Genomic DNA, 20,262 nt, shown 5'->3' with positions numbered 1-20,262 from the left:
ATTTTTGTTCATCTCTCCGAGGGGCTTCCACATCCGTACGGGCCCCGGGCCCCCACAATCCTTAATCCGGGCCTGGCCGCCCCTTACATGGGGATCAGACGCTGTTGTGAGCCGCTCTTCCTGGAGAACAGACGCTCAGGTTTGCCGAAGCAAACCCCCCTTCCTTGTCAGCCTACGACCAAAGTTCCCACCGGAGTTGGTTACCCGATCTTCCCTAAGGCTGCTCATAGTTTCCGGCTGGTACCACGAAGTAGGGATAGGAGTTGCTAGGCAGAGGCTAGTGAATCACAATGGGATCTGGATTGCGCAGCATACCCAGGCTTTACCGTGCCAATTAGTGGTCTAGTTTTTGAAAATCAGCAAACAAAAGGAATGATTGAATATGACCACTTTGAATCGTCACCGACCCAACTGTTCGTCAATTTGCGCGCACACCTACTTCATCCGAAACATTCTGGCGCGCATTTTAGACTACTGGCATTTAAAAAGTCTTGAAAACCGAGTGCGTTTGCTTAGTGTAAGCCAGTCGGTGATTGGCTTTCCGAGGGCTGGCAGCGTGACCGCTTCAAGAGTCGTGAAAAGTAAGTGATTGTGTTCTGGCATAAGATGTGAAACTGAAAATTAGGGCAAGTGATGTGGCTTGATGGAGTGGCAATTATCAAAAACCTGTGAATAGGATTCTCGTTGATGGAATAAGTTTGAACATATAATGAAGAATCCATTATTTTACCAATTGGAAAACAATAATTTGAAATATTGAAGATTTGATATTTAAAATAGTGAACACATGAATGTCTTATAACGAAACATCGATTTTATACTAAAGGATTTCAAGTGTGTAATATTGCAATCTACTTCCTTCACTACAGAAATATATAAAGCTGAAGTATTTTTACAAAGATATTAGGCCCAACCAGTTTGCATAATTCAAACTGCCATTAGATATGATCTAACAAAGTCTAAAATTAGAGTATGGAAAGCAAAAAGTGTGATAAGCAGCTCCTAGTGAACAAGTGGAAATGAAACGATGACGTCCCAAAACGAGTGTTGCATAGAACAGGGTCAAAAACCACCGAAACTGCGAACGCATAGCCCACTTACTGGCATAATGCTCAACAGCACGTGGTGATAAGCGGAAGCCAACAGCAGCTTCTAACAAAAAATATGTTCTTCGTTCTTATTGCAGTGTTATCATCATTCGATACGGGTGGATAAGTTAGATGATATGCGAAGACGAAAAGGAGCCGAATTATTGTTTAGTGCAAAACCGATAATAACCAGCGCGTAGTACGCAAATTGTGAAGATGATAGATATACGATTGTCCCATCGGCAGCGGAGAGGATCAACGACGATTTTCGGTGCCCGATTGCCGGTGGAACGAATTAGGATTAGTGCAATCATTGTGATCATAGCCGTCGGACTGCTTGGGAGCGGCAGCGCAGTGTCTAAAGGTAAGTTATCAAACTATGTACCAAAACGTACTATATTGCGTTTGAAGTGCAGCCGATGCTTTGCTACAAGTGTAGATCTGGAGGCCTTAAACATATAATATTATAAGTGGATATCCCTGATGTGCTCGAAATTTGTCTTCCATGGGTTGTATTGAATACATATGTGAATCAAATAAGATTCATTCGAATATTCGTGCACTTTTATTGATAATTCGTAACAAATGTAAATCACATACAGTAACCGGCACAAAAATGATCCACCATTTATAGTGGTTACAATTTCTAATAAAAATTATATGCAAAAATGATAAAATATACCATTCAATGAATGCACTACATCCATTTTACATTGTTTTAGTAATCAGTGTTGGAAAATATTTGGTTTTTGAGGAATAAAGTGATTTCTGATTAGATTGGAAAAATTGCACTAATTCTGAAACAAGTTCACATTACGATTGAACACCCGCGCGTACAACTTACAATACATTGAAATTTTGTAATTATCAAAAGGTATATGATAGAATATACCTCCAGCATGCTTTAGCACAAGCAGATGAAAGTGTTCATTGCGATACACAAACGTGAGAGTGTTTTGAGTTGTCAAATAATCCTTAATAATCTTTATGCAATTCAGTATCATAATTTCTATTTTAGCTAACTCATTTCGGTATTATAATGGTCGATTTTTCCGAACTGGTTCATTATGCAACTGAAATGAGTTGCATAATAAAAAATAGTTGCATAATGTTCATGATGCAACTCATTATGAACATTATGCAACTCAAATGAGTTGCATTATGAAAAAAATAATTGCATAAAATTGTTTTTGCAATTTCTCATCGTAATAGGCTGTTTTACGTACCGCAAATCTGCCAGGAAAAGGCCTACTTTCCCACACCAAATAAGCAGTGCTGTAATGGTTCATTACAGCACTGATTTGCATTGCGTAATGAACCATTACAGCACTGTTTTTAGTTTTGATCAACTTCTTGATGTTTTCTGGACGCAGGTTTGAAAATTTGTGACAACTGCACAGCATAACCTGCTATGATCAGACTGTCTTAACACTTAAGGACAGACTTGTTAGAATCCCAAAATGGCCGCCACAATGGCCGACTTTGGCACCTACTCACGATTTCGAGGGCACAAATCTCTTCGTAAACAAAACCAATGCACCTGAGCTTTTTATTTTAAGCTAATTACAAGTGAGCAAGAACAGAATAATGAAATACATTGCTATTTGAAGCTTGCTTCTTGAGATTTGTGCGTCTGAAGTTTCGATGCAATATTGAAGTGGGATTTCAAGACGTTTGTCCTTAAACTACTGAGGGGGTGAAAACTCCCGCGAACTACCAAGGGTCCAAAAAAAGTCGGAAGTCCAACTTTGACAAGGCATTTCACGACCGTTTTTCAACCGATTTTAAAACTTTTTTTTGCGATGGAACCGGACAGATTTCAAGAACAGCATCCATCTTAAAGATTTTGAAATATATGCGTCTACCCAAAGTTATTAAGCAAAAGGCACTTCCTACTTTTTTTGAGAACGCTTTTTTTGCACACTTTGATCAATAAAATAAAATTTAAAGCGATGACATATGATTTTTTCGACCCTAAATCATGCATACAGCCGGAGTGAACATGTTTATGCAAAATAAGTGATTTTTCAGTACACTGATATTTTAAATTACTGAAAAAAGTGCTAAAATACCCTATTTTTCACATAAAATAAGCAATAAATCAAAATTCAAAGCGATGACATATAGTTTTTTTAGTCTTAAATTGTTCGTAGGATTGTAATGGACATTTCTGATTAAAAATAAAAATGTTTTAATTACACTCTTATTTTGTTTTACCCGAATAACTATGAAAATTCCATTTTTTTACAAAAAGTAGTCACCAAAACTAAAACGATAACTTGTAGTTTTTTAGTCTTGAATTGTTCTTAGTAGTTTGGGGGACATACTTGAAGAATAATAGTGATGTTTTCATTACACTCATATTTTCATTTACTCAAAAACCATCGAAAATACCACATTTCTCACACAAAGTGGTTAACAAATAAAAATGGCTTACAATGCATTGCAGTTTTTTGCCTTGAAATTACCCGTGAAAGAGTTCAGGACATATTTGATGAGCAATCAAGGGCGTAGCCAGAGGGGGCAGGGGGGGGGGGGGTCCGTGCCCCCCCTGGCCTACAGATTTTTTTTTTAAATTCAAGCCGACTCAAAGATTGTCAATAACTCGAGTGTTCTAGAAAAAATATTTAAAAAAAAACTATTCTCTAGACTATTCTAATAATTGAGGTTTTTATCCACAATTATCCAACCTTTTTTTTCTTGAGAATCACAGGAAATTTCGCCAAGTATTTCTCCAAGAGATCTACTTCAATTTTATCATAGAATTTAACCAAATAACAAGCTTGGATGAATGGTTAAATTTTGTGATATTTATTCATGGAACACAAAAACAGCATGGCAAGTTTCCGGTAGGGAAAAACAAGGACTTTGTAGAACTAGAGTGCAGTTATATGCTATTGTTACACGAATTTTCACTTGTATTCAATTCAAACAAACGTCATGCTAAGACAATAATACCTGGGATTTCTTTACAAATTCTTTCAAGGACATCTCCAGAAATTCTTTTAGGCAGTTATTCAGGAACTTTTCCGAGGATTCTTTCAGAAATTCCTCAAGGAACATATCCAGGAGTTTCTCTTTCGTGAATTTTTTCCATGGACATCTTGCAGGGTTCAGATAGTTTTTTAAGGGTTTGTTCCAAGAAATGCTTTAAGATTTCTCCCCACGATTCCTTTAATTTTTACAAATACTTCTGCAAGGATATATCGATGAATTCCTTCAGGTATTTTACATAGCTTCCTTCAGAGATTCTTGCATGGATTGCTCCAGAGAGTTTTCCAAGAATTCCTGCATGGGTTTCACCAGGCATTCCTCCGGGATTTTCTCCTGGGATATCTTTAGAAGTTCCTTCAGTGATTGTTCCAGTGCTTTTTTCGATAATTCCTCCAGATATTTCCAGGAGTTCCTTAAATCATTGTACAAAACATTCCATCCAAAAATTCCAACAATAAATCGTCCAAAAAATATTGCAGATATGGATGCCTTCATTTTTATTTTCCAGCAGAAATTCTTCCAGGAATTTGTTAAGAAAGCTTTCCTGGGATTTCCTAAGGAATTCATCATGGGATTGCTTCCGGGATTCCTCCAGGTTTTCCTTCAAGCATTCTTCCAAGTATTCGACCGGGAATATATTCTGTGTTTATTTCAGAAACAACTCCAGGAATTATTTAAAAAAAATCCTCCAAGAGTTCCCCCAGAAACACTTTTTAGAATTCCTTCAGAAGATTCCAAAAAATAATCCAATACTTCCTCCAGGAACTATTTAGGAATTCCCCAGGATTTCTCCTGGGGTTTCTTCAGGAACTGCTACAGAGATTCCCCAAGGCGTTCTTCCACGAACTCTTATTTATTAGTATTCCTTCAGGATTTCTCCAAGGATTCCATCTGCAATTTCTTCAGAAATTTTTACTGCGAATTCTTCATGAATTTCTTCAGAGGTTCCTCTAAGAATTATTCCAGGGATCCTCTGGGAATTGAAATGCGTATAGATATTTCTCCAGAAATGCCTCCAGGAATTTTTACAGAGATTCCTGCAGGAGTATTTCTAGAGATTCCTCCGTTAAACTCTACGGGTATTCTTCTAGGATATCCCCCAGGGATTCCTCCAAGAATTTCTGCAGGACTGAACTCGGGACTTCCTTCTGTGATTCTTTCTGAAACAACTTATTTTGAACATCCTCTAAAGATTCTCCCACGAACTTTTTTTAGAATTCCTCCAGCAATTTCTCATTGTATTTTTTAAGGATCTTTTCTAGAAATTGATTCAGTACTTCCTCCAGGAACTGCTTAGGGATTCCCTTAGGAATTTGAAATTTCTTCCGGGTTTCCTTCTGGAGTTTCTTCAGAAACTCTTCTAAGGATTCCTCCCGAATTTGTTCAAGAACTCCATCTGTGATTTCTTAAGGAATTATTTCTGGTATTCCTATACGAATTCCCTAAGAGATTCATCCACGAATTTCTTCAGGAATTCCTCTAGGAATTACTCCAGAAAATCTTTCAGGGATTCCGTCAGAAATTCTTCCAGGATTTTTTCTAGGAATACCTTCTAGAATTTTTCAAGAAATTCCACCAAGAAATCTTCCAGTATTCCCTCCAGGAATTGCTACAGGCATTCCTCCAGGACTTGAACTAAAAACTCTTCCAGGAACTTTTTTAGTGGTTTTTCCTGGGATTTCTTCATGAATTCCTTCGAGGATTTCTCCAGGAATTCCTCCAGAGATTTCTCTAGAAATTCTTCCGGGAATTTCTCAGGCGATTTTTTCAGAAATATCTCCCAGAGCTCCTCTAGAGATTTCCCTAGAAATTGTTGAAGGAATGCCTACAGACATTCCTCCTAGAATTCCTTCAAGGATTCTGCCAGCAATTCCCAAAGGAGAACCTCCAGCAATTCCTCCAGGCATTTCTCCAGGATTTTATTTAGGACTTTCTCCAAGAACTATTCCAGGAAATTCTCCACGAATTACCCCAAGAATTTCTTCAGGAATTCCTCCAGCAATTTCTCTAGGAATTGATGCAGGAATTGCTCCTGGACATACTTCAGAAATTATGTCAACAATTTCTCCAGGAATTTTTGCAGAAATTCTTCTGGAGATTTTTCAGAAATTCTTCCAGGAAATTCTCTCGGAATACCCTCAGGAATTTTTCAGGGATTCCTCCATGAAATCCCCCAGAAGTTCCTCTAAAGATTCTTCCTGGAAATCCTCTAGGGATTTCTTCATAAATTCATCCAGGAAAGTCCTGGAGGAATACCATCAGTATTTTTTCAGGGTTTTCCCCAGGGACTTCTTTACAAACTTTTTCTAGGATTCCCCCGAGGATTTCTTCAGGAATTCCTTCGAGGATTTATCCAAGAATTCCTTCAGAAATTCCGCTAGAAATTCCTCTAGGTTTTTTTTTCAAGGGATTTTTTTTAGAAATAGAAAAATAATAGAACCGAAATAGAAATCTACCAGAATTCCTCTAGAAATTCATTCAGTAATTCTTCCAAGAATTCTTCTAGAGATTCCTCCAGAAGTTCCCAAAGGAATACCTCTAGGAATTTCTCTAGGTACTCTTCCTGGATTTCCCCCAGGAATTTGTCCAGGAATTTCGCTAGGAATTGCTCCTAGACATCTTGCAGAAATTATGTCAGCAATTCCTCTAGGTATTTCTCCAGGAATTTCTCCCGAGATTACATCAGGAATTGCTTGAGGGATTCCTTCAGAGATTTATCCATGGAATCTCTCCAGGAAATTCTTTGAAGATTCCTCCAGGAAATACTGCAGAAGTTTCTCCGAAGATTCTTCCAGGAAATCCTCTAGGGATTTCTTCAGAAATTCTTTTAGAATATTCTCCAGGAATACCTTCAGGAATTTTTCAAGGATTCTTCCAGGAATTATACCAGGAATTAATCAACTCTATCATAAATTATGTCAGCAATTCATCCAGGAGTTACTCCAGGATATCCTTCAGGGATTCCTTCAGAAATTCTTCCAGGATTTTTTTCTAGGAATACCTTTTGGAATTTTTCCAGAAATTCTACCAAGAAATCTTCCAGTTTGCCTTCCAGGAATCGCTACAGATATTTCTCTAGGAATTCCGCTAAAAACTCGTCCAGGATTTTTTTTTAGGGCTTTTCCAGGCATTTCTCCAGGAATTCCTCCAGAGATTTCTCTTGAAATTCTTCCGTGAATTTCGCAGGGGATTTTTTCAAAAATTTCTCCCAGTGCTCCTCTATAGATTCTTCCAGAAATTGTCGAAGGAGTTCCTCCATAGATTCCTTCAAGAATTCCGCCAGCAATTCCCAAAGGAGAACCTCCAGCAATTCCTCCAGGCATTCCTTCAGGATTTTATCCAGGAATATCTCCAAGAACTATTCCAGGAAATTCTTCAGGAATTACCCCAGGAGTTTCTTCAGGAATTCCTCCAGCAATTTCTCTAGGAATTGATTCAGGAATTGCTTCTGGACATCCTTCAGAAATTATGTCAACAATTTCTCCAGGAATTTTCCCAGAAATTCTTCTGGAGATTTTTTTCAGAAATTCTTCCAGGAAATTCTCCAGGAATACCCTCAGGAATTTTTCAGGGATTCCTCCAGGAAATCCTCAGAAGATTCCTTCAGGAAATCCTCCAGGAAATCCTCCAGAAATTCCTTTAAGGATTCTTCCTGGAAATCCTCTAGGGATTTCTTTATAAATTGTTTCAGGAAATTCCTGGAGGAATACCATCAGTAATTCTTCAGGGATTCCCCCAGGGACTACTTTACAAACTTCTTCTAAGATTTCCTCAGCGATTCCTTCAGGCAATCCTTCGAGGACTTATCCAAGAATTCCTCCAGAAATTCTGCTAGAAATTCCGCTAGAAATTCCTCCACGATTTTATCAGAAATAGAAAAATAATAGAACAGAAATAGAAATCTCCCAGAATTCCTCTAGAAATTCATCTGAGATACCTCTAGTTAAGTACCTCCTCCAGGTATTCCTCCAGGATTTTATCCAGGAATTTCTCCAGGAATAACCCCAGTAATTTCATCAGAAACTCCCCCAGGATCTTCTCCAGGAATTGCTCCTGGACATCTTTCAGAAATTATGTAAGCAATTCCTCTAAGTATTTCTCCAGGAATTTCTCCCGAGATTCCGCCAGAGATTTCTCCATAAAAAATTTCTTCAGGAAATTCTTTGAAGATTTGAGGAAATTCTTTGAGGGATTCCTCTAGGGATTTCTTCACAAATTTCTTCAAGGATACCTCCAGGGATTCCTTCAAGAGTTCCTTCGAGAATTTCTCCAGGAACTCCACCAGCAATTCCGCTAGAAATCCCTCCAGAAATCTCTCAAGGGATTCTTTAAGAAATAGAAAAATAACAGAAATAGAAACAGAAATCTCTCAGAATTCTTCTGGAGATTCCTTTAGATATTCATCCAGTAATTCTTTCAAGAATTCCTCTAGAGATTCCTCCAGAAATTTCCACAAGAATTCCACTAGGAGCTCCTCCATTTATTCCTCCGGGATGTTATCTAGGAATTTCCCCTCAAACTCCCCCCCCCCCCCAAACCCCAGGAATTTCTTCCGGAATACTCCTGGAATCCTTCAGGAATTATGCCAGCAATTCGTCCAGGAATTTCTCCTGAAAATCCTCTTGGGATTTCTACAGAGATTCTTTCATGAAATTCTCCAGCAATACGTTGAGGAAATTTTCAGGGATTCCTCCAGACATTCCTCCAGGAACTACTTCAGGGATTCCTCCACGAATTTTTCAAGGGATATTCCCAGAGATTCCACCAGGGAAACCTCCGGGAATTCCTCCAAGGGTTCTTTCAGGAAATCCTCCTGGAATATCTCAGGGGATTTTTTTTTTTCAGATATTTCGTCAGCAATTCCTCCTATAATTCCTCTGGAAATTTCTTCAGGAATTTCGCCCGGAATTCTCCTAGAGATTGCTCCAAGAATTCACCCAAAAAATTGCTCAAGGAAATTCTCCAGGAATTCCTGCAGGGTCTAATCCAGGAATTCTTCCAGGAATTACGCCAGGAATTTGTTCAGAAGTTTCTACAGACATTCCTCCAAGGATTCCTTCACAAATTTCTCTAAGATTTCCTCAATGAATTTTTAAAGAGATTTCTTATGAAATTTTACTAGGGATTCCGTCCCGAATTCCTCCAGGAATTTCTCCAGATTTTTTTTTCTAAAGAATCCTCCAGAAATTTATCTAGGATTTCTTCTAGGATTTCCTCATGAGATCTCTTCAGAAATTTCACTAGGTATTCCTCCCACAATTTATCCAGGAATTCGTACAGGTTTATTTTCTGAAATTCTTACAGGAATTCCTTCTGGAATTCAAAAACTCTAAAATTTCTGGAGGAATTTCTCCAGCAAATAATATTGGAAGATAAATGGACGCATACAGGAACCTGGATATTGTAGGTTAATCCTCAAAAGAGTAATTACCAAAAGAGTTCAGCTATAATTTCTGATGAATGTTTTGTAGACATTGATAAAAAAAATCGGAGCAAAATAATGCACGAGTAAATCCTTAATCTTCCAGAAAAAAGTTGAAAAAAATCTATTCTTGAAAGGAGATTATGATGATTGTTGTTGTTTTTTTAACAAAAACTATGACAGCGCAAGATGCAGAGAAGGTTCTTCGATGGCACGTAAAGTTCAGGGGGATACATCATTCGTAAATAGAAAGCGATCATTTCAAAGTAATTTAGTAGTTTTGTGTTGGTAGGCTTATGCGCATTCAATTTTACCGTGAATATTGGGATTGCAGAATCATAAAATTAATGCGCTTCGAAAATGGCGAATATTATTATCTTGGAATGAAATAAATCAATTTGTTAATTTAGTAAAACTATCTCGGATCACAAAAAAAATATTTATGTGAGCTTGTTATGAAAATGGTGGCAAACTATCAATTCATTGCTTATTTGAGCAAAATTAACTATTTTTCTTAATTAGCAAACCGAAACCAACTTTACTTTTATGATGACCGCAATAAACCTAGCAATGTCGTAGTTTCTGCTTTTCCACCAACAGATGTCGTTACTAATCGAACGGATCGCCATCTGTTGAGAGTTTGAAGAGTTTTATTGTGGTAATAATGAATGCCAGAAGGTTTACATATCGGAGAGTTTTGTTAAGTCTTAAAATCTGGCTTTATGAATATTTTCAAGTATACTATAAAACACTTCATCAATGGTGTTCATAAAAGTAGTCATAAAACTGAGAGTTTCAATTATTGTTGTACTTCTTCTTCTTCTTTATGGTTTTACGTCTCAACTGAGACTTGGCCTGATTCGCTTCAACTTAGTGTTCTTTCAGCACTTCCACAATTATTAGTTGAAGGATTTTCTTTGCATGCCATTGAATGAAATTGTATATTGTGAAGCAAGTGCAATGATACACTATGCCGAGAAAATTTTCCCGACCGGAACAGGAATCGAACCCGCCATCTCCGGATTGGTGATCCATAGCCTTAACCACTAGGCTGACTGGAGACCCAATTATTGCTGTAATAAAACCCTAATAAAAATCAAACAAAACCAATCAGCTATGGAATTGTTACTTGGGATCTGGCGTGTATCAGATTTGCTGGTTTTACCCCGTTCAAATATCTGACCTCTTCTTCCAAAAAAAATCATATGTTTCTACGTATCGCCCATAACGATGAAAGCTGTTCACACCCAACTACCCAACTAACAATGATAGCTGAGCTAAATAACAACTTATTCAGCCAAAATTTTAAAAATCATGCTTAAGGCGAAACTGGAAGCATTTCCTCACTTTTTGGTTTTTGATTTTTTATTAAATAACGAAGCAATATTTTCAAAATCGGTTTTCGTGCACATGTAGAGTATGGATCAAGGTATCTTCTGATTTTTTTTGCAGTGGAAAATGTTTTTCGTTTTTACAGAAATCATTTTTGAACAAAATTTCACAAAAAAATGGTTTCTGCAAAAACGGAAAACATTTTACATCTCAAAAAAAAAAATCAGAAGATACCTTGATCCATACTCTACATGTGTACGAAAACCGATTTTGAAAGTATTGCTTTGTTATTTAATAAAAAATCAAAAACCGAAAAAATGAGAAAATGCTTCCAGTTTCGCCTTAAGAGCGGTTTATGTTTTTTTTTTTTTCAGATGGCTTAGTCGACCTGATCGAACAGTTCGACTTACCTAGGCTTCCGTCTGGCGTCACGCCGGTGTCGGGCATGTGTGGCAATGAAACCCGCAACGACTACCAAACCTACCCGGCAGCTGCATACAACCTGAACCAGGACACGGTGCTCAGCATAGGAACGACTCAGGTGTTCCCGAATGGCTTCCCATCGGATTTTTCCATCTTGGTTGTTCTCAAGGCGACACCCAATCTGGTACGGGTTCCACTGTTCACGGTGTATTCGTCCGATTCCGAGGAGGTTCTGATGCTGATGGTCGGCATGGAAGTTGCCTTGTACTATCAGGATACGGACGGTAACCCGGAGGAGGAAAGCCTGATCAGTTTTGGAGTTAGCATCGATGACGAACGGTGGCACCGGTTGGGAGTCAGCGTCAAGGGTGATTCCGTTACGTTGATCAAGGACTGCAACGAGCAGGTCACGCGGAGGCTAAGGCGAGAGGCTGGTTCAGTCATAGCTACGGACGGGTTGATTCTGACAGGAGTTCAGCTCAATGAGGATGATGGATTTTTTACTGTGAGTTTAGGTGAAATAAAATATACATGAGGGGATGTTTAACCTGCTAAATTGCTCTTACAGGGAGACCTTCAGTTATTCATGTTTGCTGATACCCCAGATGAGGCATTCCACATCTGTACTAAATATGCACCCGACTGTGTAGGGATGAGCCAAGGATCTGGAACTGTGGTTTCAAGCGTACATAGTTATTCAAGTCAAACTGTATCAGGACAGAACAGATCTTCATCGTCGTCACACCACCATAGTCAAGATTTCAGCAACTCAAGAGATCAGGTCAACAAATTTGTCGTATCATCTTCGGGGTCATCAGGCAACAGCTTCGAAGGACAAAGGGAATTCGTAGATATTACTGGAGATGCCGACGGATTAGATGTCATCGGAGAAGATGATGAATACTATAACAACTTGGAGTTGGAAGGAGAAGATAGACAAGTAGAGCAGCACCAAACTAGTACAAGTACACAGCGTAGCAATACAGAATGGCATAGGGTGGAAATCAACCGAACTAGACCAGGAACTGTCGATCAGACGAGTAGGAGACCTATTCTACCACTTCCAGATCCGGAATATGATTCGTCAGCTTCAAGTAATAATCGACCTGGGGGAGTTCCGCCGGCCGTAGAACAAGATCATGATCCTGATGTAGGCTAAACTTTTTCTATGAAGCAAAAGATCTTCTTAAATAAACATTCAACCATTTCAGGACACTTCGGTTTCGTTTCCAGCGTCTCCCACCGGTAACTACAGTATTACTGGTTACCGAACCATAATAGGTCCCAGAGGACCTCCAGGGGAACCAGGACCAAGAGGTGAGCCTGGACGAGACGGTCTACCGGGCCAAAGTGGACCTCCCGGTCAACCAGGTCACGTCTTCATGATTCCTCTAAGCCAAACTGCCAACGAGAAAGGTCCAGACTCCCAAGCGGAAGCATTCCGTGCCATGCTGTCTCAGCATATGATGGCAATGAGAGGTGCGGATGGACCAATGGGATTAACGGGAGTTCCTGGTCCAGTTGGTCCTCCGGGCCCAGAGGGAACGAAAGGTGAACCGGGAGACCATGGTGAACCTGTAAGTATTTAGGATGTGTTGGTTCTTTCGTTAATTAAAATATTATCACACACTCTCTAGGGACCACGAGGCCTACGAGGAGCGCATGGACCATCTGGCCGTGAAGGTCGTCGGGGACGAGCCGGTAGGGATGGGGAGCGAGGAGCTGTAGGCTTACAAGGCTCCAAAGGCGAACCAGGTCCACTTGGGCTCCCTGGTATGGTTGGCGAGAAGGGTGAACGTGGTCGACATGGAAACATTGGCGAAAAGGGTACACAAGGACATGAAGGAATTCAAGGAGAAGATGGACCTCCGGGATTGCCTGGTATGTGGTAACAAATTCAAATGTTTCAGTTCAGTTCCTAATATCCCTTGATTCATTTCTACAGGCCTTCCTGGAGAATTAGGACCACGAGGTTTTGCTGGACCTCGTGGCTTCCCAGGTCCATCAGGTAATCCAGGGATCCCAGGAACAGAAGGCCTTCCAGGCGTTAAAGGAAACCCTGGTCCACAAGGTCAGCCGGGAGCGCCAGGGCAAACTGGCCCGATCGGTCCAGTAGGACCTCCAGGACCACAAGGCAATATGGGACCACCAGGCATCGCAGGTCCTCATGGTAAGCCTGGAATTCCTGGACTTCCTGGAGCAGATGGTGCACCAGGACGCGAGGGTAGCCCTGGCATCGGTGGACCTAAAGGTGACATTGGTCCACAAGGAGTACAAGGTTCTATTGGCTTCCCTGGAAACCGAGGTCCAAAAGGTGACGATGGAGAACGAGGCTCACCAGGCGACAAAGGGGATAAAGGTGAACAAGGCCACGATGGTGAAAAGGGTGACATGGGTCCACCGGGTGAGAGAGGTTTAACTGGCCCCATAGGCACTGCTGGAATTGAAGGACCTGAAGGGCCGAAGGGATTTGAAGGACCCCGTGGAGAAACTGGCCAGATGGGATTGACAGGCGAAAAGGGTAAACAAGGTGTTCAAGGGTTTGCCGGATATCCTGGACCGACAGGCGACAAGGGTGATAAAGGAATTGTGGGCATTTCTGGACTAGCTGGCGATAAGGGTGAGAGGGTAAGCAGTTTAACGAATGTTCGATAAATATGACAGTTCAATGAAAACCTTCTATACCACTAGGGAAACACTGGACTTCAAGGAGAGCGAGGTGAAGTGGGGCCTAGAGGTTTCCGGGGAGCCCGTGGTCGACGAGGAGCGGATGGAAATACGGGACCTAAAGGTGATACCGGACAACCAGGATCCTCAGGACCGCAGGGAGAAATGGGCCCTCAAGGCATGGAAGGACCACGTGGTTTCATAGGTCTTCCTGGTCCACCAGGCAACAACGGCAAAGATGGTCCTCAAGGTACCCCGGGAGAACGAGGTCCTCCGGTATAAAAATTGTAATAGTTACTTTTTAACAACTGTATCCAAGAGTTAACTATCTTTATAGGGTGAAAGCGGCAATCCAGGTCCCACTGGGAATCCAGGTGTCATTGGTCCACAAGGATCTACCGGAGAACCTGGTCCAGTTGGCGAACCCGGTATACCAGGATTACCAGGAATGCCAGGAGAACCCGGTGTCCCGGGTGATAGTGGTAAAGAAGGCCAAGTTGGTCCACCTGGACCGCCAGGTAAAAATGGACCCCCAGGCGGGCAGGGTCTGCCCGGATTCCCCGGAGAGCGAGGAATGATGGGAATGCCGGTAAGTTGAAAATAAGCTAACAACCAGAACAATTCCATAAAGTCGCATTTGCATGCAGGGTCTTCCGGGACTGAAAGGAGAACTCGGCGTGCCAGGTTTAGCGGGGCCAGTTGGTGACAAAGGACAGCCAGGTGAACCAGGAAAAGAAGGACCACCCGGGCCGGAAGGACGAAGGGGCCCACCAGGACCCACTGGTCCATCGGGATTGAAAGGCGAAAGAGGTGAAATGGGACTGATTGGACCTATTGGGCGTGATGGACTGCCTGGACAGCGAGGTTTAACTGGCCCTCCAGGACCACAAGGTTCACCCGGCGAGGATGGAGATAAAGGAGATATTGGACCTCCTGGAGAGAAAGGTTTCAAGGGATCTCAGGGTGAAGCTGTAAGTGATCTCGAATACTTATAGTGGCACTTAATAAAACATTTACTTTTTAAGGGTCCGGTTGGATCACCGGGTGCTCAAGGAAGCCGTGGTGAACCAGGTGCAATTGGACCTCCTGGCGAGAAAGGACCACCAGGAGAAATGGGTCGTGCAGGCTCGAAGGGAGAAGACGGTCCAACGGGTCTTCCTGGTCCGCCAGGTCCAGCAGGCGCACAAGGAATGCCTGGACCATCCGGAATCAAGGGCGACCGTGGCGATGACGGACTTGTTGGACCTGTCGGGTCTATTGGTCCTCCCGGAGAACCTGGTCGACGCGGCCCAAGAGGAGCTGAAGGTGCACCGGGAGCCACTGGTCCACCAGGACCCCAAGGTATGCAATAAAGTGTGGCGGAGTGTGATTTCTAATTAATATCTAATTTTCCAACGGAAAAGGTTTAATTGGTGAACCGGGATCGCAGGGACCTCCAGGTCCAGATGGACCGGAAGGCAAGGATGGCGATAAAGGAGCTCCGGGACCAAAAGGCGAAGAAGGTAAAAGTGGACCCCCTGGGCCACCCGGCAAGAGAGGTCCTGCAGGGCCTGAAGGACCGAAAGGTGTGGTCGGATCTCCTGGTTTTCCTGGTAATCCTGGAGAGCCTGGCGTAGTGGGACCTAAGGGCGACACCGGAAAAGATGGAGACGACGGAAAGCAAGGTAAAATTTGTTCAGTATGATGTTTTCTAAATGCATTGATTAAATTGTTGGAATCAGGCGAACCGGGACAACCTGGAGATCCAGGTCCGCAAGGCATACCAGGTGAAGTGGGGCCACCAGGAAAAATGGGACCAGAAGGCCCAGCAGGATTACAAGGATCAGTTGGTCCATCAGGGGAGAAAGGAGATCGGGGATTGCCAGGTCCGATCGGTAACCCTGGCTTGGTTGGTCCTCAGGGCATGCCAGGAGCCCAAGGTCTACCAGGGCTGCGTGGGTCACCAGGTGCTTCCGTAAGTAAAACAAAAAACTGGGTTTTATTCGAATATTGGTACATTGGAATACACTTTCCAGGGAGAAATTGGACCTGTTGGAAAGCCTGGAGAATCGGGACCACCTGGAAAAATTGGCGAAACTGGTTCAAAGGGTCAAAAGGGTGACCGAGGCCGTCGAGGTTTGAAAGGACACAGAGGTGAACTTGGTATGGTTGGTTTGAAAGGCGATACTGGAGAGAAAGGTGATAAAGGAGTCAGAGGAAATGCAGGTCCAGATGGTCCGAAAGGTCCCGCCGGACCAGTTGGTCCAATCGGGTTGAAGGGCAACGACGGTCCACAAGGTCCTCCAGGTAATGAGGGACCATTAGGTCCGAAAGGGTCAGATGGCGTTGCTGGTCTAAAAGGAGAAGCGGGGCCACCAGGACCTCCCGGTCCACCGGGTCCTCCAGCTGATGCCCCTCTGATTCCACCAGAACTGTTGTTCAGGATGAGTGAATTCAGTATGACAAAAGGTGAAGACCGAATGAAACGAGAAGCTGAGGACATTCCAGAAGAAGAGGACGACTTCGACGAAGAGCTACTGAAGATTGAGCCTAAGAAAAAGAAAAAGAAGAAAAAGACCAAAGATGATCTAGGTCCAAAGTTTTTGGATATGTACAGTTCTATCTATTCTATGCGACAGGAGTTGGATCGAATTAGGAAACCTGTAGGTACCAGAGAGAACCCCGGCAGAACTTGCCGAGATTTACATTACGGGCACCCACAGTTCAAGGATGGTAAGTAGATAAATCAGAAAGACGTTGAAGTCGTTTCTTCCTGACTTATACGCTTACCTAACAGGTTGGTACTGGATCGATCCAAATCTGGGCATGGCGGATGATGCCGTCTACGTCTATTGCAACATGACTGCAGAAGGAGAAACGTGCGTTTTCCCAGATTTGCACAGTTCCCAGATGCCGAACATTCCGTGGAGGAAGGAAAACGACAAGACCGATTGGTATTCAAATCTCAGAGGCGGCTTTAGGGTAACTTGGGAGATTTAAAGACTTATTTACCATACCATTTATTACTCATTTTGCATTTCAGATTTCCTACGAAACAGTTGGAGTTGTTCAGATGACCTTCTTGCGGTTACTCTCAGAAGGCGCATACCAGAACTTTACGTACACTTGCATGAACAGTGTCGCCTGGTACAGCAATCAAGAGCAGAACCATGACGATGCGATTCGCTTCATGGGCGACAACGAGATCGACATCGGTTACGAGAACTCCAAATTGCGACCGAATGTTTTGGTGGATGGCTGCAAAACTGGCAAGAGCAAAAGCGAAACGGTTTTTGAAATTCGGACGACCAAACTGCAGTATCTTCCCATCATTGATTTCTATCCGGTGGACTACGGTCAACCGCAACAGGCGTTCGGCTTCCAAGTTGGACCCGTCTGCTTTAAATAGTATTGAAGCGATAGTTATCTAGACAATTTGCTTAAACGTTATAAAAGGACATGATTATTTGGACATGCATCGGATGACGCTAGATATTTTTGCAAATGCAAAAAGTATTCCTAAAATATGTAAGATATGTATTATTTGTAAGAAAGTAAGCTAAGATTAGAAATGCACACACAAAAGCTAGAATAATTCAAAGGGGAATTAGGCTAAGCTTAGGTAAGAACGTAACTACAAAGGACTGAATAACATCATAAGTCAGGAGGGGAATCTACCATCGAACATCCGCGACTTAGTTGTAAAAGTGTAGATTGGATTTAGGTTTTAAGATACGCACACACTCATTCCGCATTCACTACCGAAAAGAACAAAGATTCGAAATCACTGCCAATGATCTGATTTGTAAATTGTTCAATAAATATACTGTCGATTCAATGTGCATAGTAGTTTTACAAAAAAAAAATCGCCTTGATTTTTCTCGAGCACTGCTCTGTCGTTCTACGCTTAGTTGTCCCATTCGCATCCATCGTTAACTTTGCGTCCTCGAAGTCGAACTTCGTCAAGATAAAGATATGGCGAAGCAATCAGCGGGTAGATCCTCAGCCATCAAAGGTTAAGGCGGGCCAAGAGGAGGACCATTGGCCAAACTATAGCGCTTTCGGCACCCCCAACTACAAAAACGATCGCGCTGGCTGTAATGCATAACAATCGCGTTCGTCTTTGGAGCTGGAGGTGCCTAAAGGACTCTTTTTTTTATAGAATGAGAAAATCTGGTGATCAGATACCCAAGAATAGGTTCCTCGGGTTATGCAGGTTTCGACTCACTAAAAACTCATTTTCTCTCTTCCTTACCTTCGCGGTACGCCCGTTAGGGATGACTTCGAGAAAGGGAGACCGTACATGACTACTCTCTATTGGTAAGCATTCCACCAACTACTGCCTTAAGCTGTCCTCCTCTCTCCCCTGGAAGCTTGGGTCCTGGCTAGTACTGTAGACTACCCGTTGTACCCGAACGCTCGGGTGGGAAGAGAGGCCAACTGAACTTGCTGTTGGTCAGCCCCCTATTTTCTCTGTAGTTCAAGTACGATTCAGGAGACCGTGGAAGTAACGAAATCCCACTTGTCCGCCCTCGTCCTTTAAATAATGTTGTCCGGAGTGATATCTCTACCGCATATCTCCTGCATACTCGACCTTTGCTCCACGAAGCGTGGGCATTCAAATAGCACATGCTCCGCGGCCTCGTCGCAGTCTGTACATTCTGAGCATGCCGGGGAGCCTGCATGTCCGAATTTGTGCAGATACCACTTGAAGTACCCCTGGCCTGACATAAATTGTGTCAAGTGAAAGTTCACCTCGCCATTGGGCCGCTCGTCCATTTAGACACGCTCCGTATGAGCCTGTGTGTCCATCTACCCTTGCTGGAGGAATCCCATTCCCTCTGCCACTTCAGCATAGACGAGGTTCAGGCGATCTGTCATGCGCCTCTTGTGCCGCCGCCGCGTCGCTCGAAGCACTCTTCGTCCTTTGTCACCACTAGTGCTATGGGCATCATTCCCGCTAGCACACATACCATGTCCTTTGAGACCGTGCGGTATGTGATGACCACCCTAAGGCCTGTGGGTACTCTAAAGCCGCTACACATTTCGGTTCACCACTAGCACATTTTACCATGCAGCGGCGCCATACCGTAGTTGTAGTATGAAGACCGCTACTGTCGCGAGCAGTTTACACAGCTAATCGCGCTCGGTAATTTTTACCGAAATCTCAACCGCTGAGCGGTAACGGGGTTTTAACGAAATTTTGTAAAAAAAATACAAAATTTCGGTAAAATGTTATCGTTTATCTGTCAAACTCCAACGAATTTCGGTAAAAGTTGCTACCTTTACCGATTTTTTTCCTGTAAAACAAACTTAACGGTTGAGATTTCGGTAAAATATTACCGTAGTCGGTGATTTTTTTCTAACTGTGTACGCTTACTCGAGACTATTGCCGAGCTATTTGACGTTATCTTTGACAATGCGAATATCACCATGCTTGCCTTTTGCAGGCATATTCCACGTGACTTCCCAATTTCAGCTTATTGTCGATCATAACTTCCAAATGTTTCAGTGAGCATTTAGGGTTGATCGTGCACCCGCCTGTGGTGACAACTGCCTGTTGTTCAGACTTGCGGTTGTTTACCACCACCATCTCCGTTTTGTGGTGCGCGAGTGCCAAATGTCTCGACTTCATCCAGTCCTACACTATGCCAATTGCGTGCGTTGCTGTCAGTTCCACTTCCTCTATCGACTCGCCGTATACCACGAGGGTAATAGCATCGGCAAAGCCGACCAGCTTTACGCCCGATAGAAGTATGAGCCTATATACGCCATCATACGCCGCGTTCCATAGTACCGGGCCCAGGATGGAGCCCTGAGGTATCCCCACGTTGATGTTGTAGCTCATCTAGCCTTCCTCGGTGTCGTAGATTAGCACCCTTTTCAGGAAGTAGCTCTCCAGTATTCGGCATAGGCTAATCGGGACTCTTAGGTGGTGTATGGCGTACTCGATGGCGGCGCAGCTGACGCTGTTGAACGCATACTTTACATTCAGCTTGACGACCGCGTATTTTTTTTTTTTAATATTACCCGCCACTATCCTCCACACCAAAAAGCTCTACAGAGCCTCCCAGTAGTGGACGCAACTAACTATTAGCGCATTTCCGTACGCTTCTTTAGGGGCGCTATCTCGGCCGTTTTGGTTACAGCCCTAATAGCGTCCACCGTCCTTCTGGTTATCCGACAGACCAGAGTCATAGGGTTTCTCGGTATAGACTATCAGCCTCGACAAAATGATCCGTTCAAACAGTTCCCCGGCGGTGTATCTGCAGAAGGAAGATAGGTATGTAAGCCGACGGGTCACCAGGTTGCTTCCCGGGTTTGGGCAATAGAAAAAATCTTTGCCTTTCCCACCTC

At 42.8% G+C, this 20,262-nt stretch overlaps 1 protein-coding gene across 1 annotated transcript; it reads left to right on the top strand.

Annotated features, from left to right (window-relative positions):
- The first annotated feature begins 425 nt into the window (after window positions 1-425).
- On the top strand, window positions 426-17,743 carry LOC109408318 (collagen alpha-1(V) chain). Its single transcript, XM_062851354.1, has 16 exons — window positions 426-581; window positions 1,187-1,452; window positions 11,211-11,764; window positions 11,828-12,409; window positions 12,471-12,836; window positions 12,897-13,140; window positions 13,205-13,887; window positions 13,951-14,202; window positions 14,264-14,515; window positions 14,574-14,897; window positions 14,952-15,267; window positions 15,330-15,590; window positions 15,648-15,880; window positions 15,942-16,638; window positions 16,703-16,887; window positions 16,949-17,743. The coding sequence occupies exons 2-16, from the start codon at window positions 1,305-1,307 to the stop codon at window positions 17,312-17,314; spliced, it is 5,463 nt and encodes a 1,820-aa protein (XP_062707338.1). The 5' UTR covers window positions 426-581; window positions 1,187-1,304; the 3' UTR covers window positions 17,315-17,743.
- Window positions 17,744-20,262: the final 2,519 nt, after the last annotated feature.

The sequence above is a fragment of the Aedes albopictus genome, chromosome 2 (assembly GCF_035046485.1).
Source record: "Aedes albopictus strain Foshan chromosome 2, AalbF5, whole genome shotgun sequence".
NCBI lineage: Eukaryota > Metazoa > Arthropoda > Insecta > Diptera > Culicidae > Aedes > Aedes albopictus.
Note: the sequence above shows the minus strand (reverse complement) of the source record. Positions and strands in the feature narration are given on the sequence as shown.